We start from the raw sequence: 27988 nt of genomic DNA on the forward strand, positions 1-27988 counted from the left end.
ACCCTCCGCACAGGTTACTAATCTCCCAACACCGCCCGCACACTCAACGCCATGTTCATTTTAGCTTTTTTTGGGTTCCTTCGATGTTCAGAACTAACCGCCTCTTCCAAATTCGACCCCAATTCCAACCCTACCATCTCAGACCCAACAGTACTCGACAGCGAAACAATCTCTTTCCTCATCAAACAAAGCAAGACAGACCAAAACAAAAAAGGTCATCTCATTTACATCTTCAACCTCCCTTCTCCAATCCAACCAGACCAGACCTAGTCCTTGAATTCCTCCGCCTCAGAAATTCCCAGACCCAATCCCCTGACGAACCCCTATTTTTAGATGAATCCAAAAAACCGGCCACTCGCTTCTGGTTCCAAAAACACCTCAGATCCATCCTTCAATCGTCAGGCATCCAGCTAAATAATTTTTCTGTTCACTCCTTCCGCATCGGGGCAGCAACCTCAGCAGCCCAAAAAGGCCTCTCCAGGCAACAAATCCAAACTCTAGGAAGATGGTCTTCAGAAGCCTTCCAAAGCTACATCAGGACTAACCAGTTTCACATCAAAGAAGCCCACAAAACTCTCATTGGCTATCAATCTATATAAAAAAAATATATATAAAAAAAAACTTCCATCCCTGACCTTTTCCTTCCTACGGTATGCGAGGTATTCCCTTCTGATGCCGTGAGCCTTGGCCTCCCGTCAGACACCCCAGGAACCTCCTGACCACACAACTTTACCCTTCCGTCCCACGTCCGGCGGGGCCCACCCGTCCGATGTCATGAGCCTTGGTCTCCCGTCGGATGCGCAGGGGCCCCCAGGTCAGACAATCTAACCTTTTCTACACCACAGTCTGCGGGGCCTACCCGTCCGATGCCGTGAGCAGTCAACTTCACTTTTCTTCCCTACAGTCGGCAGGGCCTACCCGTCCGATCACGAGCCTTGGTCTCCCATCGGCCGGTAGGGCTCACCCATTCCAACGCCGTGTGCTCCCGTTGAGTATCGGTTTGAGCCCTCCCGACCGGGCGCCCTAAATCTCGTAAATCCATACCTGCAGCCGGTAGAGCCTTTCGACCTGATACCAAAAACCTCTCCCATCGGAGTACGAAGGCTCTCCCGGCCGGCTAACCAAACATCTTCTCTCAAACAACAGCCAGATCTCAGCGCTTTGGGGGGTCCTTTGTCCGGCGGCTGTCCTACACTCCATTGCTTATTGGGGGGTACTCTAGGTTCGGGCCATTCCCGAGCTCGGAGCCCTTCCCCGGACAGCACGCCAAACACGCTTTACATACTCCAGCTAATTATATGTAAGTGTGAACTCGTGAATTGCATCATATAGTAAACTGCAGTTTTTAGGCAAAATGATGAAGTCAGATAAATCAAATACTTTCATCCTGGATGACCTGGATATACAAATCAGGTAAAGTGGGTACTGAAACCAAAAAAGTTTGGGAACCACTGGTTACAGTTTTTCTCAGTCGCTTTGGTGCATTTCTCACATCACTATTTACATTTGCACAACAGTTAATGCATTTCTCAAAACAATTAGTACAAACTGCAAAACCTAGTTGATAACCTAGCAAAAGCGTGTCACTTGCTCAAAATGGATAGCTCATTCCTCAAAAGCAAGTATTCATGTCAATGAAAGTGTCAGTGTCATCAAGATGAAAAGTCCTGACACCATTGTTTATGAAGAAGATAGTCAAATGACTTTGTCATGTTTTCATTTCATGTGATTAAATTTTTTCCAATGCAAAAAAAGTCAGATTTTGGTGACACTTCCTTAAAATGCTCAAATGCTCTGCAGGGTTGTCTTGCAATCCTATGTGGTGCAGAGTAAAATGACAGTAAATATGGCAAATCTTTACTGTAACACTACAATACACTAAATCTGTGATGCAGTAAAGCTGTAAGTCTAAATGTAAAATGTAAAAAGTGACAAGTTCTTGTCCCACTGCAAGCTTCATGCATGACACAATGACAGTAGTGCTGTGCAGATTGTTTGGTGCTGAATTACTGTCCATTTATACACACCTGTTCTCCTAACGAAATATTTGAATAATTGAATTTACAGTGGTTCACCCAACATTTGGCTGCACCCTTCGACCAGTCTCAGCCATTGTGAGGCTGTGATTGACAACATGATCCACAGTTGTAGTCCTGATTTCATTGGGAATCTGCCTATATACTTGGCCTCTTCTTCCTCTTCCCCTGTTTTGTCCCCTTCCCCTTCCTCACCGCACCCTCACCCCTCTTCCACGAGGCTGACCTTCCATTTCAGTATTGTAGAAATGGTACACACTATGTCCTGCTTGGTTCATATATGCTTGTGAAGTGGGGGTTAATGGGATTCAGTTCTGAGTGATTCCAGAGAAGTGGCTTATCATTGGTTGCAACTACTGTAATGCTTCACACACCCCTTCTCATCAGTGAAAGCTGAGGTTCATCTGAGAGAAATTGTTCAATTTAAAAGACATTTTCAGGAAAAAAAAAAGATTTTTTTTTTATATATATATATATAAAATTTGCTTGACAGATTTTGACAACTAGTTCAACATTTTTGTATGTAATGATTCAAGCAATGAAATGAGGACTATTAGTTTTATATGGAATGACTATTCAGCATTCACAACTTTAGTTAATTTTGACTGACATGACATAAGCAAATGATAATGTTATAAAACAGCAGAGAGTTGTATGAAAGCAATTGATGCATGTCCAAAAGCATTTGCAGTTTGTTGGAAGGAATGAGAAACTGCTACTATGATGTGCACAAATGACTAAATGTTGTGGAGGTTGAAGTAAATGTTGTGCAAATGTAAATAGTGTTCTGAGAAATGCACCCAAGCAACTGAGAAAAACTGTAATTGTAAAAAGTTTATAATGATGGACAACCAGTAACTGAGATGTGTGAAACTCCTCCTTCATTAGTCAAGTTCTAGTTTCACCTGACTGTCAATTGCTGTAATAATTTGTAATCAAATGTTCCAAGGATTCAACTACTGTATGGTATTCATGGTATTATGGTCTTGACTAATTTTGACAATTGAACAGACTATTGTGCATGTAATGACTTATACAATGAAATGATGCTGACACATTTTGGAGAGAACAAGCATTAGACTGAGAATTAACAATCAGTTTAGATCGACAAGATCTATTCACTTGGAAATTGTGCTAAATGTAGGCTATCTGTACTTAATCATTTGCAAAGATGTACTTAGACATTTGCAATTTGATGAAATGAATGAGAAATTCAATTCTGTTGTGAACAATTGCCAAGTGGTTTGGAGGTTTGTCCATGTTGTTTTGAGAATGTAATTTCTGTTTCAAGAAATGAGCCAAACCAATGGAGAAAAACGTCTCAGGTTACGTATGTAACCCTGGTTCCCTGAGGGAACGAGACACTGCGTCCTGAGACACTTTGGGGAACGCCATTGGCGGGCCGCACTCTGAGTCATAGTCCAACGTCCAATGAGAAACGGGAGTGACGTCACAGGCGCGGTGACGTCATCGACCAGGAAGTATAAAAGCACGTGCGTTTGAAGCTGGCGTCAGCTCATAGGAATGAAGCGAGCGCAGCAGGGATGCGGGAATTATGGTCCGAGACGCAGGTATCAACGCCCCCATAATTTCCGAGCCCTGCCTAGTGTCTGCTAGGACAAGGGTGGAAAAAGGTAGTGTCTGGTAACAAACCTCAGCCTGGGGAACTTGCCAGGGCATGGGTGGTAATACATCTCTGACTGTGGAGCCCACCAGATCAGAGGGAAGAGAGTACCTCGGCCCTCGAGCCCACGAGGTCATGTCGTCCTTCGTCTGGTCTCGCAAGACCGAGAAGGGAAAGTGTCTAGAATACTCACCTGATGAGACACTGTGGTAACTCCGCCTGGTGATCTTGCCAGGACGCGAGTGGTAATACATCTCTGTCTGTGATCCAACACCAGACAAGAGGGATAATGAGCCTCGGCCCTCAGGCACTCGAGGAGAAATGGTGGTCCTTTGTCTGCGTTACAGCCAGAACAAGAGGGACGCAAGGAGTGCCTGGTGATCTTGCCAGGGCACTGGAATTCATCTCTGTCTGTGATCAGCCACCAGACAAGAGGGATAGAATAGGCCTCGGCCCTCAGGCACACGAGGCTAGGGTTCTCAACCGCTGCTTGTCATAAGACCAGCGCAGGGGGAGAAAACGCTCCTCGGCCCTTAGGCACGCGAGGAGAGATAGTGGTCCTTTGTCTGCATTACAGCCAGTACAAGAGGGACGCAAGAAGTGCCTGGTGATCTTGCCAGGGCACTGGAATTCATCTCTGTCTGTGATCCACCACCAGACAAGAGGGATACCTGAGCCTCGGCCCTCGGGCACACGAGGATAGTGTTCTCGACCGCTGCCTGTCCTGAGACCAGCGCAGGGGGAGAAATGCTCCTCGGCCCTCAGGCACTCGAGGAGGAATGGCGGTCCTTTGTCTGCGTTACAGCCAGTACAAGAGGGACGCAAGAAGTGCCTGGTGATCTTGCCAGGGCACTGGAATTCATCTCTGTCTGTGATCAGCCACCAGACAAGAGGGATAAATAAACCTCGGCCCTCAGGCACACGAGGAGAGATAGTGGTCCTTTGTCTGCATTACAGCCAGTACAAGAGGGACGCAAGAAGTGCCTGGTGATCTTGCCAGGGCACTGGAATTCATCTCTGTCTGTGATCCACCACCAGACAAGAGGGATACCTGAGCCTCGGCCCTCGGGCACACGAGGATAGAGTTCTCGACCGCTGCCTGTCATGAGACCAGCGCAGGGGGAGAAATGCTCCTCGGCCCTCAGGCACGCGAGGAGAGATAGTGGTCCTTTGTCTGCATTACAGCCAGTACAAGAGGGACACAAGAAGTGCCTGGTGATCTTGCCAGGGAACTGGAATTCATCTCTGTCTGTGATCAGCCACCAGACAAGAGGGATAAATAGACCTCGGCCCTCAGGTACACGAGGATAGGGGTCTCAACCGCTGCCTGTCATATGACCAGCGTAGGGGGAGAAGTGCTCCTCGGCCCTCAGGCACACAAGGAGAAGTGGTAGTCCATTGTCTGCGTTACAGCCAGTACAAGAGGGACATAAGGAGTGCCTGGTGATCTTGCCAGGGCACTGGAATTCATCTCTGTCTGTGATCAACCATCAGACACGAGGAATACAGGCCTCGGCCCTCGGGCACACGAGGCAGGATAACACACCACTTGCCTGGGAGGTGCCAGGCCAAGATGGTGGGGATACATCTCCTGTCTGGGGACCTGCCAGACCAGGAGGAACAATATTGAGGAGAATCATACGCCTTTGTCTGGGGAAATTGCCAGAACGAAAGGGGTAGAATCTCTTTTCCTTGTTAGAAGGAAAGCGCCTTTTGACCTCTTGAGCCTAGCCTTTTTGCTAGGGCTGAAAGATGACTGAGCCCGGAGTGGCTCTGAGGTCTAGTTCGTAGAATCTGACGAACGTTAGAGGTGAGGACCAACCCGCCGCACTGCAGATGTTATACTTCCTCTGGTCCTGCTCCACGAATGGAGGAGGATAAAACGCTAGCAGCGTTATTGGCTGTGGTGTTACTGAGGGGACCTTGGGTGTGTACCCAGCTCTTGGGTAGAGGAATGCTTTGGCCAACCCTGGGGCAAAGTCAATATAAGAAGGGGCCACTGAAAGGGCCTGCAGGTCCCCGACTCTCTTAAGAGATGTTAGCGCCAACAGCAGTGCTGTTTTGAGGGTAAGCATCCGATCGGAGGCCTCCTCCAGAGGCTCGAAGGGAGGTTTACACAGCGCCTCCAACACCACAGCTAAGTCCCATGTAGGGACTCTCGGTCTTGCACGAGGCCTCAGCCTCAGTGCACCACGGAGGAAACGTGAGACCAGGGGGTTTTTGCCCACTGAAAGGCCGCCCTGAAGGGCGTGGTAAGCCGATATAGCCGCCACGTACACCTTCAAGGTGGAGTGAGCTAACCTAGTGGACAAACGAGTTTGCAGGAACTCCAGTACTGTACCAACCGGGCAGTGGACTGGGTCTAGACGGCGTTCATGACACCATAACGCAAACAGGTTCCACTCTAGGCCATAAAGTTTCCTCGTAGAGGGAGCTCTGGATTGAAGGATGGTCTCAACAACCTCAGTTGAGAGACCAGGTTCTATGAGTTGTGCCCCCTCAGGGGCCACACCCATAACTTCCACTTCTCTGGGTGGGGGTGGCAGATGCGCCCCCAGCCTGAGAAAGAAGGTCCCTCCTGACAGGAATCTCCCATGGAGAGCCGTCGAGGAGGGCGATTATATCCGAGAACCATACTCGGGCCGGCCAGTACGGGGCTACTAGCAGCAGCCGTACTCCGTACCGGCGTACTCTTTCCAGAACTCCCGGGAGCAGAGCGATCGGGGGAAAAGCGTACAGACGAAGCCTCGGCCACGTCTGTACCATGGCATCCAGTCCGAGAGGAGCTGGAGGAACTAGAGAGTACCAAAGGGGACATTGCGATGTCTCCTGAGTCGCAAAGAGGTCCACTTGGGCTTGACCAAAGACTCTCCATATCTGCTTCACCACCTCGGGGTGAAGCATCCATTCCCCGGGCCTCGGCCCCTGCCTCGACAGGACGTCTGCTCCCACATTGAGACGTCCAGGAATGTGAACTGCTCTCAATGAGAGAAGCTTCCCTTGTGACCACAAGATGATCTGGTACGCCAGCTTGTATAGGGGGCGTGAACGCAGACCTCCCTGGTGGTTTATGTAGTAGACCACCGCAGTGTTGTCTGTGCGGACCAGCACGTGACGGTTTCTTAGGTCTGGAAGGAAATGCTTCAGAGCCAGGAACACTGCCAGCATTTCTAGGCAATTTATGTGCCAAGAGTGATGCTGGTCGTTCCATAGGCCTTGGGCGGAGCGGCCACTAATGATCGCTCCCCACCCGGTGAGGGATGCATCTGTCGCTAGCGTGACGCGGCGGCAAGGAGCTCCCAGCACTGGACCTTGTGATAGGAACCAGGGCTTTTTCCACATGACTAAGGCACGTAGGCAGCGCCGCGTGACCTTGATCTTGCGGAATGGGTTCCCCCTCGGGGAAAACCCTTTGGTTTTGAGCCACCACTGCAGTGGTCTCATGTACAGCAGTCCAAGAGGTATCACGTTGGATGCAGCTGCCATAAGACCTAACAGTACTTGGAACTGTTTGACAGTGAGTAGCAGGCCTAGCTTGACCGCATTTGCTGCAGTAAGGATCGACTCGATCCGAGCAGGTGACAATCGTGCCTGCATCGTGGTCGAATCCCAGATTACACCTAGATAAGTGGTTCTCTGTAATGGAGACAGCATACTTTGCTTGGCGTTGAGTCTCAACCCCAGCTTTTTCATGTGAGCAAGAACAACATCTCGATGTTGAGCCGCTAACTGTTCTGAACTGGCTAGGAAGAGCCAGTCGTCTATGTGGTTGAGTATGCGGATGCCCTGGAGTCGTAGTGGGGCCAGAGCAGCATCCACACACTTCGTGAAAGTTTGGGGTGAGAGCGCTAGGCCGAACGGAAGAACTCTGTATTGGTAAGCTTTGCCCCTGAAAGCGAACCTGAGAAACTTCCGGTGTTGAGGAAGGATGGAGACGTGAAAGTACGCGTCTTTCAGATCTATCGTGACAAACCAGTCCTCGGACCTGATTTGAGACACGACCTGACTGACAGTCAACATTTTGAACTTCAGTTTTCTGACTGAGAGGTTTAGCTGTCTGAGATCTAAAAAGGGCCGCAGGCCCCCATCCTTCTTGGGAACAATGAAGTACTGGCTGTAGAACCCGGATTGTCTGTGTTGAGGAGGGACCACCTCGATGGCCTCCTTCCTCAAGAGAGTGTTCACTTCCTGTTCCAGTACCAGAGCCTGCTCGGGGCTTACAAGAGTAGGAAATACCCCGCTGAAAGGTGGCGGCTTGGCGCCGAATTGAATGGAATAGCCTTTCTCTACAGTACGCAGGACCCACGTAGAAATATTTGGCAGTAGCTTCCACGCTGCCAGAAAATCTACTAAGGGAACCAGCCTCTCGAGGCTGGTCTCTGGATTTATTAGAGGAGCTAACTCGGTGACCTGTAACAGCGAACTGGCAGGATGCACCTGAGGTAAGCACTCTAAAAACCCCCATGGGGGTGGCGAACTCTCTGGTTCCGCTACGTCTCCGGGCGGAGAGACCGGAGAATGATGTTCGCGGGAGACTGCCGCGCCCTGTAACACTGGCAGGGTTAGCTGACGAATCTCCTGAGGGCCCTGAGGAGAGGTGGCCACCGCAAAAGGCGGTGGGGCACCTGACTCCTCGAGAGGGGCTGCCCTCATTGGCCCTGTGGTACCGCCATCAGGGCCATTTAGCCGAGGACCTCTTAGACTAAAGCACGACCCTAGGATCGGGCTTAGTCTTTGAAGCCCCCAGTCAGGAGTGTTGCCAATCCCGCCCTCTAGGTCTCACCGGAGGGAAACGAGCTGCAATGCTCCTAATATGAGCCTCTTATGTGAGGAGCTGGTACACGGCTGGGGTTTTTATGCTCCCGTCCAGCAACCCCGACACGTGTGCATTTTGCCCATCAAGCCTGAAGCTATTTTAGGCGGCCTGGAAAGCAAAGACGGAACTTTTAAGGATGATGCCAGGCTGGGTGACAGATAGCTGACTAGCGTCTGTTCAACCCGCGGCATCATCTTTTCTTTCTAGTTTTTCCCCTGATCTAGACAGCTCAGTGTGCAGATCGGGGAAGAACAGAAAGTTCCGCTTTGGAAGTGCTAACTTAGCTACTGCATTAGTCAGCACGTCCAACAGCTCCTCATACCGAGGCGATCAGGGGGGGCGGTTGAATACTTTTGACAACGTTCTCCACATCAACCTCCTCGGAGGAAGATAGGGGAAGTGTTGAAAACTCTTTCTGGATGGAAGTAACCGCATGCGGGCTTCCTTATCCAGTAGGAGATTTACCGATCCACCAGATAGGGAAGGAGACCTCTAGTAGATCTAGCTGCGATCCCCACGAGTGCAGCTGCCGCTCCGCCTCGACGGAAGCGGGGCAAGACCCGCAGGGAACGCTAACGAAAGCCCCCTCCTCAAAGAGGGCTTTCCGGGAACGGAGCAACCGCAGCGGCATTCGCTCGCACTGCGGGCAGCCAGCCCCCTCAAGGGCTGACCTAGCGTGCTCCGCTCCCAAGCAGACCACAGATCGTGTGTATCCCCACCAACAATGAAACGTTGGCAGGGAGGGACACACTTTCTATGTGGCTACGGAACCACCTTTCTTCTTTCGTTCTTAAAAGAACGTTTTCCCCCAGGCATACTGCTCAAATAAAAGTAGTGCAAACTGGCACTGAAAAACAGCAGTATGGGACAGATACAATAGACATAGAGCGCTCTCGCTGAATGACAAAAGCTGACGCCAGCTTCAAACGCACGTGCTTTTATACTTCCTGGTCGATGACGTCACCGCGCCTGTGACGTCACTCCCATTTCTCATTGGACGTTGGACTATGACTCAGAGTGCGGCCCGCCAATGGCGTTCCCCAAAGTGTCTCAGGACGCAGTGTAGAGTTCCCGGAAGGGAACTGTAATTTAATCTGAAGCTGTGTGCATAGATTGTTAATGTCAGTTAGTGGCATTTGATCCGAACATAGGCTTCATAAAATGATTTCCACCGGGTTACTGAGGGCACAATCAACTTCCTTTCACTGATCTTTTCTAGGCACTCAGATGCAACTGTGGACCGACTAGCTTTAGTCCATAGTGCTGAACACTTAGCTGTGGAACTGCGGTAAACAGCCCTGGATTCTGGGTTTGATGCCAGCCTTTTATCAATCTCATTGTTGGCAATGAGGTTAAGCGTGTGAGCTGCACATCTGTAATGTGCAGGCAGCACACACAGCCCTTGCGGAGCATCCTCATTGTTTCCTCCAGTGAGAACACTGTGGAGGTCGTTCAAGGCCCCTTCGACATCATCCTCCTCCACCTCCTCTTCTTCATCCACCTCAGATTCAACTTGTTGGTATTCCTTAAATGTTGCTGCCATTGTCTGTCACACATGCTGTCTGTCACTTATTCAGCAGTTAATCCATACTGGGAAAAAATATTGAGTTCAGATGCAATGCTTCTTCCATTGTTGTAGGCAGTCTGCAGTTGTTGACATGTACTGCTGTTCATCAAAGAAGAAGGAAGAAAGAAGAAGAAAATAGGACATCTGGCTTGGCCTTTAGCTCAAATGGCAGTTAGTTGTCTTTGGAATAATAATTGTTTAAATTTCATAATAATTATTCTGCAAAGGTTTTATATTTCAATATAATTTCTGCAGAAATGGACAGCGTTTGCCATTGTTCTTATTTAAATGTGCTTTTATCAGTTTTAAAAGCAGTTTGTTAGCATTCAAAATGTGCTGAAAATGTAAAGTGTTTCTCAGGTTGTGGAGTGTGAATGATTTTGTGTTTTTGGATTTTGAAAAATGTGGTCATTGCATGCATTTTGTCTGAAAGCAATGAAAAAGTATTCACAGTTTGGGCCGCATAGACTTCTGTATCGCTGAATGTGTGAACAGTTTTAAAAATGTGGCTTCGGTATTGAACAATGCTTGTTAGCAACTGAAAAAAACTGTAAAATGTCAAATTAACTATTTGGCTAATTGTGTGGTGTAGTTGTGTTGCTGTGTTAAGAGTTAAAAAATAAGTACTTCAAGTATTGGTAAATGCTTACATAAATATAATTCTTGCAGAAGTGGACAGTTTGCCATCATTCTTATTTGAATGTGGTTTTCAGTTTTGAAAGCAGATTTTAGAGTATGAATAAAGTTTTTGTGGACTTGACGTGGTTGTTAAATGCATTTTGTCTGATACCAATGAAAAATTATTCACAGTTTGTTTACCATAGACTTCAGTTTCACTGAATGTGTGAACAGTTTTAAAAATGTGGCTTCAGTATTGAACAATGCTTGTAAGCAATTGAACTGTAAACTGTAAAACATAGATATTTTAACATTTTAAATATTTCTTGACAGGCCCAGTGTCTGCACACTAAATCATCATTAATTATTATTCAGTCATGTGTAATATAATAGTGTCAGTGACCTTTTAAAATTATGAAATCATAACAGAAATGTGAAAGAAGGATCAAAATAATACCCACTACACATAAAGTAGCATCTTTACATTTATTAAAGCCAAATGCAAATGAAATGGAAATTGATAAATATTTGCACTACTTACCACCAATTCCCTCAATGCCATAGTGTAACCCAGAGTTATTACAATAGTAAGCAGGAAAACATATACATAAATGGAATCTCTTATTACGGTAAGGGACGGTATGGCTGGGTGTCTAGCAGTCCCAAAATACCCTGTCACAGACAACTTTGTGGAAGAGCTCCGTGTGATGGTCATCGTCATTCTAGAAGATACTCTCATGGCCCAGAGGTTCCTGTCACTGTCTCTCCATCCCTCACTCAAGCATCCTATGAGGCTTCCAAACCCTGGTAGTGTGTGCTGCTTTGGCTTGAGGCAGTAACACTTGCATATAGTAATATTACTTGGTTATTTGGTGACCACAAGCTTATCGAGTTATAAGCTTGAGCTTATCGAACAAGTAAAAAATATAGTGTGTAATTCATTGGTTATTGATTTTCTTGTAAAAAGTGAGCTTTGTGTAGTGAAATGGAGGTAGATCTGAATGTAATGGCCTTGAGTGCAGCGCTGACTCACATATGACAGCAGAGAAAGGTAAGCATATCACAAGTAGGGCAAATTATGGTTAAAGATAAAAATCCCCTCAATGGACATAATAACAAATAATAATTATTAAAAATATATTCACAAAAAGACCAGTAACATGCATCATGCAGCTTTTGATCCTTAAAATCAAGGGATTCTATGCTGCATTGGACTGTGGTAATCAGGTGTCCACACTAATTTTGGTATTGAAATGGTGCTCCTGGGCCCAGATTGGCAGAGCAACTCAAAGCCCCTGTGCTGTTCAGTAGTGGGATTGCTCCTATAATTTCTAATTGTGGTGATCTATGTGATATATATTTATTTTTTTCTACTCTCAAGAATGTGGCTGCAATGTGTTTTGCAAAGTTTAGCATTTTAGACCATAGAAAACACATGTAGGAAATGTTTCTTGACAGCACTTTTATTTTCAGAGACAGGTTTTTCTCACATACAAAAACATAACAGTGAGTGTCTTTTAAAAGTAACAAGTTTCCTGGTTCCTTGTTATGTCACAAGTTGTATATCAACACTCATTTAAAGTTAAATTGTCTGCATGTGTTTGAATGCTGTCTCATAAAGCATCATGCTGTGACTTTAGTATTTACGTGGTGGAACAGGGGTGGTTTGGGACGCTGGTCCACAAGGTGTGCTGGTGAAGGAACCACCGGAGGATTGAGATCCACCAGATGTGCCAAAATGGGAACCACCAGAGGATTGAGATCCACCGGATGGACCACGGTGGCAACCACCGGAGGATTGAGATCCACCAGATACGCCAAAGTTTGAACCGCCAGGGGATTGAGATCCACCAGATGGGCCACAGTTGGAACCGCCGGAGGATTGAGATCCACCAGATGTGCCAAATTGGGAACCACCGGAGGATTGCGATCCACCAGATGGGCCACAGTAGGAACCACCGGAGGATTGAGGTCCACCAGATGTCCCAAATTTGGATCCGCCAGCGGTTTGAGATCCACTTGAGATTCCAGCTGAAGGACAAGAGAGGAGGAGTCATTAATTTGTAATGTACAACACACTATACGTGAAACTGGCCATCCTTTAACAATATACAAAGAGAGATTTCAATTACCTTGAGTTTGACCCCTGGGAGAGTAGGAGGAAGAAAAAATTAATTAGTCAAGCCATTCCTGGACAAATAATATAACATAATCAATGCTCCACTGATTTGAACTCATTTCAACTTCTATAAAGGAACAAACTTACTTAGTGTCTTGATTTTCCAGGAGGTTTTTGTAGGTGGTGATCTCCTGCTCCAAACGAGTCTTGATATCCAGCAACACAGCATACTCTTGTCCCTGTTGTTCAATGCAAGCTCTCAACTGAGACAACTCAGCTTCCAGCATATTGATTTGGTTCTGGCAGCCTGCTAGCATAGAGCTGTATGTAGCCTCTGTTTCCATCAGTGACTTCTCCAGTGCTGCTACCTGTTTGAGAGCATGCACAAATTTTTATAAAGCATTGCTGCTCTGCTTTCTTTAAGACTTATGTTATATTTTCCTGACTTCAGTTTAAAAAATTTATCTAATCTCTCTCACTCTACATTCCACTTGTGTCTCACCTTTTGGTGTTGAGACTGTAACTCAATCTCCAGACTCTTTAAGGTGTTTCGCAGCTCTGTGATCTCTGACCTTGACGTTTCCATGTCCTCTGTGCTCTGGGCCACCTCTTTGTTCAAACCTTCCATCTAATCAAAAGACAAAAACACTATATGACAATCCAGACACTACTTCAAGTGACATTGTGGAATATGGGTTTGTAATTCAGTGATATCAGGAGACTTGCAGTATGTCTGATAGCAAGGAATTCACAACCATCGGATTCAAGGAAAAAAAAGATGTCTCACCTTGTCGTTAAACCAGGCTTCCTGTTCCCTGCGGTGTTTCTGTATGATGTTCTCATAATGAGAACGAATCTCCTGCAGAACCTTGTTCAGGTCTTGCTGTGGTGCAGCATCAACCTCTACGTTCACTGTACCTGTCAGCTGAGCCCTCAGTCCAGCCAGCTCCTTTAATGCAGCAATAAATTAAAATATATAGTATAACTGAATATAATACTCCAAAATTTGGAGATCAGTTATACATAGATGATCTCTTGGAAAACTACTACAAACCTCCTGGTGGTTCTTATTCATAAGTGCCAGCTCTTCCTCCAGACCCTTCATCTGCATCTCCAGGTCGCACTTTGCCATGGTCATCTGGTCCAGCAAGCGGCGCAGGTTAGCAATGTCGGCCTCCACACACTGCCGCATTGACAGCTCATGCTCATATCTGATCGGTGGAAAGGTGACATGGGAAATAAACATATCGATCATTGTATGAATACCACCAATTTCAGAAATACACACACTACTGTTTAAAAGTTTCTATTCTTGTCTATGTACGTCTATGCTCACCAAGGTATTTTTAAAACCTTTTTCTATTGTAATATGTTTTAAAATGTAATTTATTTCTGCAATGTCAAAGCTGATTTATTTTAGCAGCCAGCCATTAGTCCTGTTTCAGTGTCACGTGATCCATCAGAAATCTTTCTAATATGCTGATTTGCCACTTAATAAACATTTAATTGCTATTGCTATCAATGTTGAAAACAGTTGTGCTGAATATTTTATCTGTCAATCTGGTTTTGTCTAAGTTCACATGAATGTGGTCAACACTGTGTAACTTACTTCGTCCTGAAGTCATCAGCAGCCAGTTTAGAGTTGTCAATCTGCAGGAGAATGTTGCCGTTTTCGGTGGTAGCACAGTTAATCTGAGAGATAGAACATTTAAGATATGAGAGCACATGAATGGGGAGAATAATCTCAAATTCTGAGCAAGCAAGTAATGATCTGTGATCTCTTTTTTAGCTACTATATCCGAGAATTTTTTTAACTGCACTAGAACTTGCTTGTTTCATATTTATTTAGATATAACTGTACCTTGTCCTTCAGGTCCTTAATTTCGCACAAGTAGGGGCTGAAGTCCCTTGGTGCAACTGCCACTTTCTTCTCATAGTACTCACGGATCTGCCCTTCCAGGGTAGCATTGGCACACTCCAGCGAGCGCACCTTCTCCAGGTAAGATGCCAGGCGGTCGTTCAGGTTCTGCAAGGTGGCCTTCTCATTCAGCTGAAAGTCTCCTCCAGAACTTCCTCCACCACCAAAACCAGATCCTCCACAAATACCAGATCCTCCACCAAAACTGGATCCTCCACCAAAACCGAATCCTCCACCAAAACTGGATCCTCCACCAAAACCAGATCCTCCACCAAAACCGGATCCTCCTCCAAGACCACATCCTCCACCAAATCCTCTACCATATGCTCCAACTCTGGAAACACAAGAGGTGCGGGTGCTTCCTCCTGAGCCACCTCCATACACGCTGTGGGCTTTCTGTGGAAAGCCCGTCGAACCACAGCGACTCCTAGAGGTCATGGTCTTGGGTCCTTTTGAGCACATCTTGTGGATGGATACGGAGATGAGATGAACCCAGAGAGGATACTGCAGGAAATGCTGTCCAAATGAGGATGGCACTTTTGAGCCCAGCTCTGAACTTTTATAGCGATCGAGATCCAGGGCGGCTCCACAGACTTCAAACAGTGTTCAGGTTCCACCCTAGGGAGGAAACTGCTAAGGGCAGTGTGTTAACTGTGTGCACTCATGAGATGTACTCATCCTCAAGACAACAATGGAGGGAGTGCAGTAAGACAAGTAGGCTTCCGACATGCACTGTGTATTTACGAGATTAAACAAGTGTTTGATGAAATCCCTAGGTGCAAATAAGGAGGTTGAGCCAGGTCACTCTTGAGGTGATGTAAGGTTAACTGTGGCAGTTTCACCACCCTTTCACAGGTCAAAGAGATCAACTTGAGTACTTGGGTGTCCAGCTTGAGTTTATTATTTTATTTTATTTTAAATGGTTGCTTTGCTTTATTTGCTTTATATGAGGGTATTATTATTTGTACAGGTACATTACAGTGCAGGTACATTGGAATTTTTGTGCATTTCTCACATCCAGCTTTACAAAATAAATAAGTAATATTGCACATGTATGAAGTAGTAAAAAAATTAACAATACACATGATGCTGAATAATAATCGTCCATAGAAATGGGGGATGGAGAATGCTAGTCAGCCATAGTGAGAGTAAGTTGTGGGATGGGATACTTGTTTACCTCCATAATGTTCTGTGTCACTAACCTAACAGTGGCTGGAAAGAAACTATTATACAGACAGGCCCTATAGACAGTGTCTCAGATTGTTCACGCATTTAGAGCATAAGCTGGGTGGTGTTTATCTCTGAGGATGCTCTGTGCTTTCTTTCTGTAGTGCTGAGTATATATAGCATCCATAGATGAAAGGTAGGAGCCAATAACCCTCTCTGCAGTTTTTATGAACTGTTGCAGTGATTTCTTCTCAGCCATGGTGGTATTGCCATACCAAACTCTAATACCGCTAGTGAGGACACTCTCAGTGAGGCCTCTGTAGACACAGATGATGAGCTGACATCTTAGTCTGAATCCAAAAACAAAACAACGCTTTTCACTGAATTTCGTACCTGCTCATCAAACTTACAACATCCCAGAACAGATATTTAGGAAACAAACAGAAGCCATGGTCCTTATTAGAAGAAGGGAAAACTGATATTTCAAGGTAAAAAGGTGTTTTAAAATCTTTAGAAGTACTGCTAAAATTTGTTCGAATGGCTGCGTAATGCGAGAGCCCAAAGTGACCTATGCATAATCCAAGATTATGGCTCCCCACTGCGAAACTGCTACACTGCATTTTTCTCCCATTTCTAAACTAGACTACGTTTTGCACCTTATCTACAAACATTACAATAGACTTTACAGCACCTTGAACAAGGACGTACTAGACAACAGCAGGTGTAATGTATCATGTGGGCATCCAAAGAACTGTACCAAAGTTGGTTTGCCTCTTATCTTCATAATGGAACATTTCTGTTAGAATTGGAAGCTTTTCATCATCAATAATTACATCAACTAATTTCTCAACAGTATTTATCTGCCACAGCTCAGTGAACACCAAAGAAACATCTTAGAATCACCTATAACTTCCCATTACCACCCATTAACTTCTTACAGCCAGTGTTAAATTTTAACATTAATTAACAAATAATTTTGATTTAGTATTAAGACTTCTGACTAAAATGCCATTTAGTTTTAGTCATATTTTAGTCATCTGAATTGTTTTGGCTTTAGTCTAGTTTGAGTCGAATAAATATCATAAGATTAGTAAAATCTAGTACAATATATTATTTGACTAAAATCTAAGAGAAGACTAATAAAAAAGTCATATATCACAACTTTGTCAAGTGGAAATCAAACTTCAAATGGCCTGAAAAAATCACCTGTGGGTTATTTAGTGAGCAATCAGCTTGTTGAAATTAAAGGTACATCTCCGCATCTGTGATCAGTGTTTACCTAGCTCTGATGACTGATCTGAAAATAAGCTTATTATTAAAAAGAAAAGCTGAACATTAGACTGATGTGGGCAGTGTGTTAACTGTATGTACTTATGAGATGTTCTCATTCTCAAGACAACAATGGAGGGAGTGCAATAAGAAACTAGTCTTTTGAAGCGCACTGTGTATACGTGTTTTGTATGTGTGTGCGAGCATGAGTAGGTGTTTTGTGCCAATGAAGAAAATCCCTTAAACAGTTAGGTGCAGAAAAAGGAGAGTGAGCCTAGTCACTCTGAGGTGATTTGAGATCATCTTTGGCAGTTTTACCACCTTTTTACAGGTCACACGGATCAACTTGAGTACTTTAATTTTTCTAAATTGATACTGTCCAACATTGAAACCAGCAGGTAAATGTACAGCGGAAGTCTGCGTTACTCTTGCCTCCCCTGAGCCCACTGAGTTTTAACAAGCCCTCTAAAGCATGCGGTGGGTTTGGTGGGGGGGTAATTGAGAATGAATGGGGGAGAATCATATAAAAGGAGGAAATTAAATTTAACTTAAATGCAATTTAGTTTTAGTCATATTTTAGTCATCTGAATTGTTTTACTTTTAGTCTAGTTTTAGTCGAATAAATATCATAAGATTAGTAAAATCTACTAAAATAAATTATATGGCTAAAATCGAAGGGGTTTAGTTACAGTGTAATGTATTTATTAGAATGCATTTCTTCAAACAAAATTAAGAGTTGTTAATTACAGCTTCTACAACTAATGCCGAACAATAGAGCACCAGGTCCTGATGGATTTCCTGCTGGGTTCTACAAACATTTTGGTCCACTTTTTCACCGCTCTTCATCGGAATGATAAGTGAATCGCAACAAAAATTAAAACTGCATATAAAAATGTATCAATCACTTATTTTTCAAAAGTAAAACTAACAGTGACACCAGCAGGTAAACTTAGAGAGGGAGTCCATGTATTTCTTGCCTTCCTTGGGCCCACTGAGTTTTAACCCTCTAAAGTGTGTGATGTGTTTGGTGGGGGGTAATTGAGAATGAATGGGGGAAGTCACATGAGAGGTGGCATGCCTCCATCATGATATGATCAGATATGACTGGTTATGATTGACTGCAATTGGTTCATGCAATAAATCCCACCTCAAGAATCAGTCTAAATTAACAATATAATGCTGTTAATGTGAATACTAATTAAAAAAAGTTATATATCACCAAAACCAAAATCAAACTTTAAATGGCCTGAAATATCATCCATAGGTTTTTTTTGTGAGCAATCAGCTTGTTGAAATTAAAGGTACAACTCCGCGTCGGTGACCAGTGTTTATCTAGCTCTGATGACTGATGATCTGAAATTATTAAAAGGAACAGTTGAACATCAGACTGATGTGGCCACTGTGTTAACTGTATGTACTCGTAAGATGTTCTCATTCTCAAGACAACAGTGAAGGGAGTGCGTTGAGACAACTAGACTTTCAACACGCACTGTGAGTAGGTGTTTTGTGCCAGTGCAGAAGATCCCTTACAGTTAGGTGCAGAAAAAAGAAGGTTGGGAGCCAGGTCACTCTGAGATTATATCAGATAAACTCTGGCAGTTTCACCACCCTTTTACAGGTCAAATGGATCAAAGTGAGTACATGGGTTCCCAGCTTGCGTATTTTATTTTTGATTCCATTTCATGGTGCAATATTTTAATATTTATTTACTATGTAGACCATGGGCCGGATTCACGAATATCTTCTTAAGAAATAAATTAAGACATTTCTTAAGATAAATTCTAAGAAGTTCGTAAGAATGTTCTTAAGTGCAATTCTTGAAAAAATCTTAAGATGTTCTCAAATATGTTCTTAAGAACATCTTAATTTCTTTCTTAAGAAAAAAAAAGATACATCTATTTGAGTGAATACATGGCTGAAGACGCATTTATAAACACTTCAACATCTTTTTTGCGGTTTCTGCAGATTATCCTAATAATCATTGCCTACGCACATTTTCGTCACGAGCTTGACTGGCGCTCGGCTTTTTGTGTTTTTAATGCGCCGTGTTTTTTAACCGTTACTATTAAATGGTCTGTCTTAAGCTTTGGCGATCAGTTTATTCACTTTTGTGTTGTTTTTTTGTTCCCTCGTCCGAATGAACGCTTCCGTTATGTGTGTGCGCTGCTACAGCAAACGCGCCCTGCACATATGCGCTAAACCCTACGGCCAAAGATTATGTCGTATTTATTGGCCAAGTAAATGAAAAAAATGTTTAATGAAATCTCCCTATCTGACTCGATTATGTAGAGTTGCTACTAAGTTTTGATGTCGGCAAAAAGTAGGGTCATACATAGGCTAATCATCATTGATTACATTATCAGTCATTGCTGTCACGATCAGCGAACTCGTGCTCATCTCTATTAATAGTCCTAATATGTATTATATGTAGCTAGTAGTGTTGCAATGCTTAGCCTAAATATAACAGTTAATTTGAAATAACCCAATAAATTAATTAAATAATTCTTACTATTTGGGATTTAAGACAAGTCTCGGGCTATCCTAACTTTAAGAAATTATTTACGAGGGTTTTTAAGAAGATTCTTTTCAAGAATTTGAATTTTCTTAATTTTTGTCTTAAGAACAATCTTAAGTAAAAAGATAAGAATATTCTTAAGATGATTTTTTTGGGAATACAAAATATTCTTAACTTTTTTCTTATTTTAAAAAATAAGAAGAAAATGGCAGTTAAGAAGAAATTTCTTCTTAAGAATGTTTCGTGAATCCGGCCCCAGGGGTGTAGACATAAAAAGTGTATAAATCACTAGTTTTTTTCTACAGTAAAACTGTCCAATATCGATAATTGTGGTGATCTATGTGATATATATTTATTTTTTTCTACTCTCAAGAATGTGGCTGCAATGTGTTTTGCAAAGTTTAGCATTTTAGACCATAGAAAACATATGTAGGAAATGTTTCTTGACAGCACTTTTATTTTCAGAGACAGGTTTTTCTCACATACAAAAACACAACAGTGAGTGTCTTTTAAAAGTAACAAGTTTCCTGGTTCCTTGTTATGTCACAAGTTGTATATCAACACTCATTTAAAGTTAAATTGTCTGCATGTGTTTGAATACTGTCTCATAAAGCATCATGCTGTGACTTTAGTATTTACGTGGTGGAACAGGGGTGGTTTGGGACGCTGGTCCACAAGGTGTGCTGGTGAAGGAACCACCGGAGGATTGAGATCCACCAGATGTGCCAAAATGGGAACCACCAGAGGATTGAGATCCACCGGATGGACCACGGTGGCAACCACCGGAGGATTGAGATCCACCAGATACGCCAAAGTTTGAACCGCCAGGGGATTGAGATCCACCAGATGGGCCACAGTTGGAACCGCCGGAGGATTGAGATCCACCAGATGTGCCACAGTAGGAACCACCGGAGGATTGAGGTCCACCAGATGTCCCAAATTTGGATCCGCCAGCGGTTTGAGATCCACTTGAGATTCCAGCTGAAGGACAAGAGAGGAGGAGTCATTAATTTGTAATGTACAACACACTATACGTGAAACTGGCCATCCTTTAACAATATACAAAGAGAGATTTCAATTACCTTGAGTTTGACCCCTGGAAGAGTAGGAGGAAGAAAAAATTAATTAGTCAAGCCATTCCTGGACAAATAATATAACATAATCAATGCTCCACTGATTTGAAGTCATTTCAACTTCTATAAAGGAACAAACTTACTTAGTGTCTTGATTTTCCAGGAGGTTTTTGTAGGTGGTGATCTCCTGCTCCAAACGAGTCTTGATATCCAGCAACACAGCATACTCTTGTCCCTGTTGTTCAATGCAAGCTCTCAACTGAGACAACTCAGCTTCCAGCATATTGATTTGGTTCTGGCAGCCTGCTAGCATAGAGCTGTATGTAGCCTCTGTTTCCATCAGTGACTTCTCCAGTGCTGCTACCTGTTTGAGAGCATGCACAAAATTTTATAAAGCATTGCTGCTCTGCTTTCTTTAAGACTTATGTTATATTTTCCTGACTTCAGTTTAAAAAATTTATCTAATCTCTCTCACTCTACATTCCACTTGTGTCTCACCTTTTGGTGTTGAGACTGTAACTCAATCTCCAGACTCTTTAAGGTGTTTCGCAGCTCTGTGATCTCTGACCTTGACGTTTCCATGTCCTCTGTGCTCTGGGCCACCTCTTTGTTCAAACCTTCCATCTAATCAAAAGACAAAAACACTATATAACAATCCAGACACTACTTCAAGTGACATTGTGGAATATGGGTTTGTAATTCAGTGATATCAGGAGTCTTGCAGTATGTCTGATAGCAAGGAATTCACAACCATCGGATTCAAGGAAAAAAAAGATGTCTCACCTTGTCGTTAAACCAGGCTTCCTGTTCCCTGCGGTGTTTCTGTATGATGTTCTCATAATGAGAACGAATCTCCTGCAGAACCTTGTTCAGGTCTTGCTGTGGTGCAGCATCAACCTCTACGTTCACTGTACCTGTCAGCTGAGCCCTCAGTCCAGCCAGCTCCTTTAATGCAGCAATAAATTAAAATATATAGTATAACTGAATATAATACTCCAAAATTTGAAGATCAGTTATACATAGATGATCTCTTGGAAAACTACTACAAACCTCCTGGTGGTTCTTATTCATAAATGCCAGCTCTTCCTCCAGACTCTTCATCTGCATCTCCAGGTCGCACTTTGCCATGGTCATCTGGTCCAGCAAGCGGCGCAGGTTAGCGATGTCGGCCTCCACACACTGCCGCATTGACAGCTCATGCTCATATCTGATCGGTGGAAAGGTGACATGGGAAATAAACATATCGATCATTGTATGAATACCACCAATTTCAGAAATACACACACTACTGTTTAAAAGTTTCTATGCTTGTCTATGTACGTCTATGCTCACCAAGGTATTTTTAAAACCTTTTTCTATTGTAATATGTTTTAAAATGTAATTTATTTCTGCAATGTCAAAGCTGATTTATTTTAGCAGCCAGCCATTAGTCCTGTCTTCAGTGTCACGTGATCCATCAGAAATCGTTCTAATATGCTGATTTGCCACTTAATAAACATTTAATTGCTATTGCTATCAATGTTGAAAACAGTTGTGCTGAATATTTTCTCTGTCAATCTGGTTTTGTCTAAATTCACATGAATGTGGTCAACACTGTGTAACTTACTTCGTCCTGAAGTCATCAGCAGCCAGTTTAGAGTTGTCAATCTGCAGGAGAATGTTGCCGTTTTCGGTGGTAGCACAGTTAATCTGAGAGATAGAACATTTAATATATGAGAGCACATGAATGGGGAGAATAATCTCAAATTCTGAGCAAGCAAGTAATGATCTGTGATCTCTTTTTTAGCTACTATATCCGAGAATTTTTTTAACCGCACTAGAACTTGCTTGTTTCATATTTATTTAGATATAACTGTACCTTGTCCTTCAGGTCCTTAATTTCGCACAAGTAGGGGCTGAAGTCCCTTGGTGCAACCGCCACTTTCTTCTCATAGTACTCACGGATCTGCCCTTCCAGGGTAGCATTGGCACACTCCAGCGAGCGCACCTTCTCCAGGTAAGATGCCAGGCGGTCGTTCAGGTTCTGCAGGGTGGCCTTCTCATTCAGCTGAAAGTCTCCTCCAGAACTTCCTCCACCACCAAAACCAGATCCTCCACAAATACCAGATCCTCCACCAAAACTGGATCCTCCACCAAAACCGAATCCTCCACCAAGACCACATCCTCCACTAAAACTGGATCCTCCACCAAAACCAGATCCTCCACCAAAACCGGATCCTCCTCCAAGACCACATCCTCCACCAAATCCTCTACCATATGCTCCAACTCTGGAAACACAAGAGGTGCGGGTGCTTCCTCCTGAGCCACCTCCATACACGCTGTGGGCTTTCTGTGGAAAGCCCGTCGAACCACAGCGACTCCTAGAGGTCATGGTCTTGGGTCCTTTTGAGCACATCTTGTGGATGGATACGGAGATGAGATGAACCCAGAGAGGATACTGCAGGAAATGCTGTCCAAATGATGATGGCACTTTTGAGCCCAGCTCTGAACTTTTATAGCGATCGAGATCCAGGGCGGCTCCACAGGGTGTGTGTGATAGTGCATGTATATCAGTCCAAGCTGTCACCACAAGCAGACTTCAAACAGTGTTCAGGTTCCACCCTAGGGAGGAAACTACTAAGGGCAGTGTGTTAACTGTGTGCACTCATGAGATGTACTCATCCTCAAGACAACAATGGAGGGAGTGCAGTAAAACAAGTAGGCTTCCGACATGCACTGTGTATTTACGAGATTAAACAAGTGTTTGATGAAATCCCTAGGTGCAAATAAGGAGGTTGAGCCAGGTCACTCTTGAGGTGATGTGAGATTATCTGTGGCAGTTTCACCACCCTTTCACAGGTCAAAGAGATCAACTAGAGTACTTGGGTGTCCAGCTTGAGTTTATTATTTTATTTTATTTTAAATGGTTGCTTTGCTTTATTTGCTTTATATGAGGGTATCATTATTTGTACAGGTACATTACAGTGCAGGTACATTGTAATTTTTGTGCATTTCTCACATCCAGCTTTACAAAATAAATAAGTAATATTGCACATTGTATGAAGTAGTAAAAAAATTAACAATACACATGATGCTGAATAATAATCGTTCATAGAAATGGGGGATGGAGAATGCTAGTCAGCCATAGTGAGAGTAAGTTGTGGGATGGGATACTTTACCTCCATAATGTTCTGTGTCACTAACCTAATAGTGTCTGGAAAGAAACTATTATACAGACAGGCCCTATAGACAGTGTCTCAGATTGTTCACGCATTTAGAGCATAAGCTGGGTGGTGTTTATCTCTGAGGATGCTCTGTGCTTTCTTTCTGTAGTGCTGAGTATATATAGCATCCATAGATGAAAGGTAGGAGCCAATAACCCTCTCTGCAGTTTTTATGAACTGTTGCAGTGATTTCTTCTCAGCCAGGGTGGTATTGCCATACCAAACTCTAATACCGCTAGTGAGGACACTCTCAGTGAGGCCTCTGTAGACACAGATGATGAGCTGACATCTTAGTCTGAATCCAAAAACAAAACAACGCTTTTCGCTGAATTTCGTACCTACTCATCAAACTTACAACATCCCAGAACAGATATTTAGGAAACAAACAGAAGCCATGGTCCTTATTAGAAGAAGGGAAAACTGATATTTTAAGGTAAAAAGGTGTTTTAAAATCTTTAGAAGTACTGCTAAAATTTGTTCGAATGGCTGCGTAATGCGAGAGCCCAAAGTGACCTATGCATAATCCAAGATTATGGCTCCCCACTGCGAAACTGCTACACTGCATTTTTGCATTATTCTCCCATTTCTAAACTAGACTATGTTTTGCACCTTATCTACACACATTACAATAGACTTTACAGCACCTTGAACAAGGACGTACTAGACAACAACAGGTGTAATGTATCATGTGGGCATCCAAAGAACTGTACCAAAGTTGGTTTGCCTCTTATCTTCATAATGGAACATTTCTGTTAGAATTGGAAGCTTTTCATCATCAATAATTACATCAACTAATTTCTCAACACTATTTATCTGCCACAGCTCAGTGAACACCAAAGAAACATCTTAGAATCACCTATAACTTCCCATTACCACCCATTAACTTCTTACAGCCAGTGTTAAATTTTAACATTAATTAACGAATAATTTTGATTTAGTATTAAGACTTCTGACTAAAATGCCATTTAGTTTTAGTCATATTTTAGTCATCTGAATTGTTTTGGCTTTAGTCTAGTTTGAGTCGAATAAATATCATAAGATTAGTAAAATCTAGTACAATATATTAGTTGGCTAAAATCTAAGAGAAGACTAATAAAAAAGTCATATATCACAACTTTGTCAAGTGGAAATCAAACTTCAAATGGCCTGAAAAAATCACCTGTGGGTTATTTAGTGAGCAATCAGCTTGTTGAAATTAAAGGTACATCTCCGCATCTGTGATCAGTGTTTACCTAGCTCTGATGACTGATCTGAAAATAAGCTTATTATTAAAAAGAAAAGCTGAACATTAGACTGATGTGGGCAGTGTGTTAACTGTATGTCATGATCTGGGCTGTGGGGTTTCCCTCAGCCACCTGAGGTCGCTGTTCCCCTTGCACTGCACTTCCCTGATTGTTCACTCCTGTCTTGTCATTAGCACTGATTACACTCACACCTGCTCACTATTATTCTGGTCTATAAGAACTCTCATGTCTCACTGCTCATTCTGGCTGCATTGTCTTCTGTGTGGTTTGTTTTTCGTGATTCTTGTTCCTGAAGTTTATGTTCCTGATCTTGCCTTGTTTGTGTTTTGGTGTGCCGTGTTGGCCTTTTGTTTGTTCGTTTGTTTATTTGTGTTTTATTATTAAATTCATTTCTTCCCTGCATCTGGACCCAGACCCCTTCCTCTGTGAAACGTGACAGAATGCAGCCAGCACAAATGTGTCCAGCGGGGAGGAATTTTTTTTCAAGGAGGCGGCGTCCCCCCGTTCTGTTCCCGAGACGGCGGGGATGTCCTTCGAGGCGGCGTCGGCCGCTCGTTTCGAGTACATCTACGCCTGCCTGGCAGAGATGGACGCCTATAGGGCTGAGGCTGCGCAGATGCGCCCCTACTTTGCGGCGGGGGCGGAGACGCTCTTCCGCAGGAAGGTGGCGGCGTCCGCTACCTCTGTTCCCGATGCGGCGGCGACCGCTCTCTCTGTTCCATACGCGGCGGTGACCGCTCTCTCTGTTCCGGACGCGGCGGTGACCCCTCTCTCTGTTCCTGACGCGGCGGTGACCGCTCTCTCTGTTCCGGACGCAGCGGTTACCGCTCTCTCTGTTCCGGACACGGCGGTGACCGCTCTCTCTGTTCCTGACGCGGCGGTGACCGCTCTCTCTGTTCCTGAGGCGGCGGTGACCGCTCTCTCTTTTCTGGACACGGCTGTGACCGCTCTCTCTGTTCCGGACGCGGCGGTGACCGCTCTCTCTGTTCCGGACGCGGCTGTGACCGCTCTCTCTGTTCCGGACGTGGCGGTGACCGCTCTCTCTGTTCCGGACGCGGCGGTGACCGCTGACGTTCCTCTGGCGGCGAGGCCAGCTCGCGTTCCTCTGGCGGCGAGGCCAACTCGCGTTCCTCTGGCAGCGGTGTCCGCTGATGTTCCTCTGTCGGTGAGGCCAGCTCACGTTCCTCTGGCGGCGAGGCCAGCTCGGGTTCCTCTGGCGGTGGTGTCCGCTGATGTTCCTCTGGCGGCGAGGCCAGCTCACGTTCCTCTGGCGGCGAGGCCAGCTCACGCTCCTCTGGCGGCAAGGCCAGCTCACGTTCCTCTGGCGGCGAGGCCAGCTCACGTTCCTCTGGCCGCGAGGCCAGCTCACGTTCCTCAGGCGGCGGCGTCCGCTCACGTTCCTCTACTGGCGAGGCCAGCTCACGTTCCTCTGGCGGCGAGGCCAGCTCACGTTCCTCTGGCGGCGGCGTCCGCTGACGTTCCTCTGGCGGCGAGGCCAGCTCACGTTCCTCTGGCGGCGGCGGCGTCCGCTGACGTTCCTCTGGTGGCGAGGCCATCTCACGTTCCTCTGGCGGCGGCGTTCGCTGACGGTCCTCTGGCGGCGAGGCCAGCTCACGTTCCCTAGGCGGCGGCGTCCGCTGACGCTCCTCTGGCGGCGAGGCCAGCTCACGTTCCCTAGGCGGCGGCGTCCGCTGACGCTCCTCTGGCGGCGAGGCCAGCTCGCGTTCCTCTGGCGGTGAGGTCCGCTCACGTGACTCCGCTGCACGGGCCTGGCCCGCCATCCCTCCCCCTGATTCGCCTTCCCCCATTCCTTCTCCCTCCAGACTTATGGAACGTCTGGGAGCCGTTCCGTAGGGAGGGGGTACTGTCATGATCTGGGCTGTGGGGTTTCCCACAGCCACCTGAGGTCGCTGTTCCCCTTGCACTGCACTTCCCTGATTGTTCACTCCTGTCTTGTCATTAGCACTGATTACACTCACACCTGCTCACTATTATTCTGGTCTATAAGAACTCTCATGTCTCACTGCTCATTCTGGCTGCATTGTCTTTGTGTGTGTTTCTCTGTGTTCCTGATTCTGACTCCTAGACCGTGTTTCCTGTTTTGTTTAATTTCTTCTTTTGATTCTAGTTGTGTTGTGCCGTGTTGGCCTTTGTTTGTGTTTTGTTTATTGTTTTATGATTAAAACTCCTTCCCTGCACTTGGACCCAGATCTCCTCCATCTCTCCGTGACACTGTATGTACTTATGAGATGTTCTCATTCTCAAGACAACAATGGAGGGAGTGCAATAAGAAACTAGTCTTTTGAAGCGCACTGTGTATACTTGTTTTGTATGTGTGTGCGAGCATGAGTAGGTGTTTTGTGCCAATGAAGAAAATCCCTTAAACAGTTAGGTGCAGAAAAAGGAGAGTGAGCCTAGTCACTCTGAGGTGATTTGAGATCATCTTTGGCAGTTTTACCACCTTTTTACAGGTCACACGGATCAACTTGAGTACTTTAATTTTTCTAAATTGATACTGTCCAACATTGAAACCAGCAGGTAAATGTACAGCGGAAGTCTGCGTTACTCTTGCCTCCCCTGAGCCCACTGAGTTTTAACAAGCCCTCTAAAGCATGCGGTGGGTTTGGTGGGGGGGTAATTGAGAATGAATGGGTGAGAATCATATAAAAGGAGGAAATTAAATTTAACTTAAATGCAATTTAGTTTTAGTCATATTTTAGTCATCTGAATTGTTTTACTTTTAGTCTAGTTTTAGTCGAATAAATATCATAAGATTAGTAAAATCTACTAAAATAAATTATATGGCTAAAATCGAATGG

General features: G+C 44.6%; 2 protein-coding genes across 2 annotated transcripts; both read right to left on the reverse strand.

The window, feature by feature from the left end:
- Positions 1–12923: 12923 nt before the first annotated feature.
- On the reverse strand, positions 12924–15207 carry LOC141294276 (keratin, type I cytoskeletal 19-like). Its single transcript, XM_073826351.1, has 6 exons — positions 14642–15207; positions 14390–14472; positions 13835–13991; positions 13568–13729; positions 13283–13408; positions 12924–13148 (listed from the first exon to the last, which is right to left on the reverse strand). The coding sequence occupies exons 1-6, from the start codon at positions 15158–15160 to the stop codon at positions 12924–12926; spliced, it is 1272 nt and encodes a 423-aa protein (XP_073682452.1). The 5' UTR covers positions 15161–15207.
- Positions 15208–20861: 5654 nt separating this feature from the next.
- Positions 20862–23162, reverse strand: LOC141294263 (keratin, type I cytoskeletal 13-like). Its single transcript, XM_073826342.1, has 7 exons — positions 22898–23162; positions 22581–22813; positions 22329–22411; positions 21773–21929; positions 21506–21667; positions 21221–21346; positions 20862–21086 (listed from the first exon to the last, which is right to left on the reverse strand). The coding sequence occupies exons 1-7, from the start codon at positions 23115–23117 to the stop codon at positions 20862–20864; spliced, it is 1206 nt and encodes a 401-aa protein (XP_073682443.1). The 5' UTR covers positions 23118–23162.
- Positions 23163–27988: the final 4826 nt, after the last annotated feature.

Source organism: Garra rufa, chromosome 20 (genome assembly GCF_049309525.1).
Source record: "Garra rufa chromosome 20, GarRuf1.0, whole genome shotgun sequence".
NCBI lineage: Eukaryota > Metazoa > Chordata > Actinopteri > Cypriniformes > Cyprinidae > Garra > Garra rufa.

Coding starts and splice junctions, on each gene's coding strand:
- LOC141294276 (XM_073826351.1), bottom strand. CDS start 15,160: ATGTGCTCAAAAGGACCCAAGACCATGACCTCTAGGAGTCGCTGTGGT. Junction 13,992..14,389: donor GCTGATGACTTCAGGACGAA/GTAAGTTACACA, acceptor TCCACCGATCAG/ATATGAGCATGAGCTGTCAA. Junction 13,409..13,567: donor AAGCCTGGTTTAACGACAAG/GTGAGACATCTT, acceptor TCTTTTGATTAG/ATGGAAGGTTTGAACAAAGA.
- LOC141294263 (XM_073826342.1), bottom strand. CDS start 23,117: ATGTGCTCAAAAGGACCCAAGACCATGACCTCTAGGAGTCGCTGTGGT. Junction 21,668..21,772: donor TGAATAAGAACCACCAGGAG/GTTTGTAGTAGT, acceptor GCTGCATTAAAG/GAGCTGGCTGGACTGAGGGC. Junction 21,087..21,220: donor TACAGTCTCAACACCAAAAG/GTGAGACACAAG, acceptor GCTCTCAAACAG/GTAGCAGCACTGGAGAAGTC.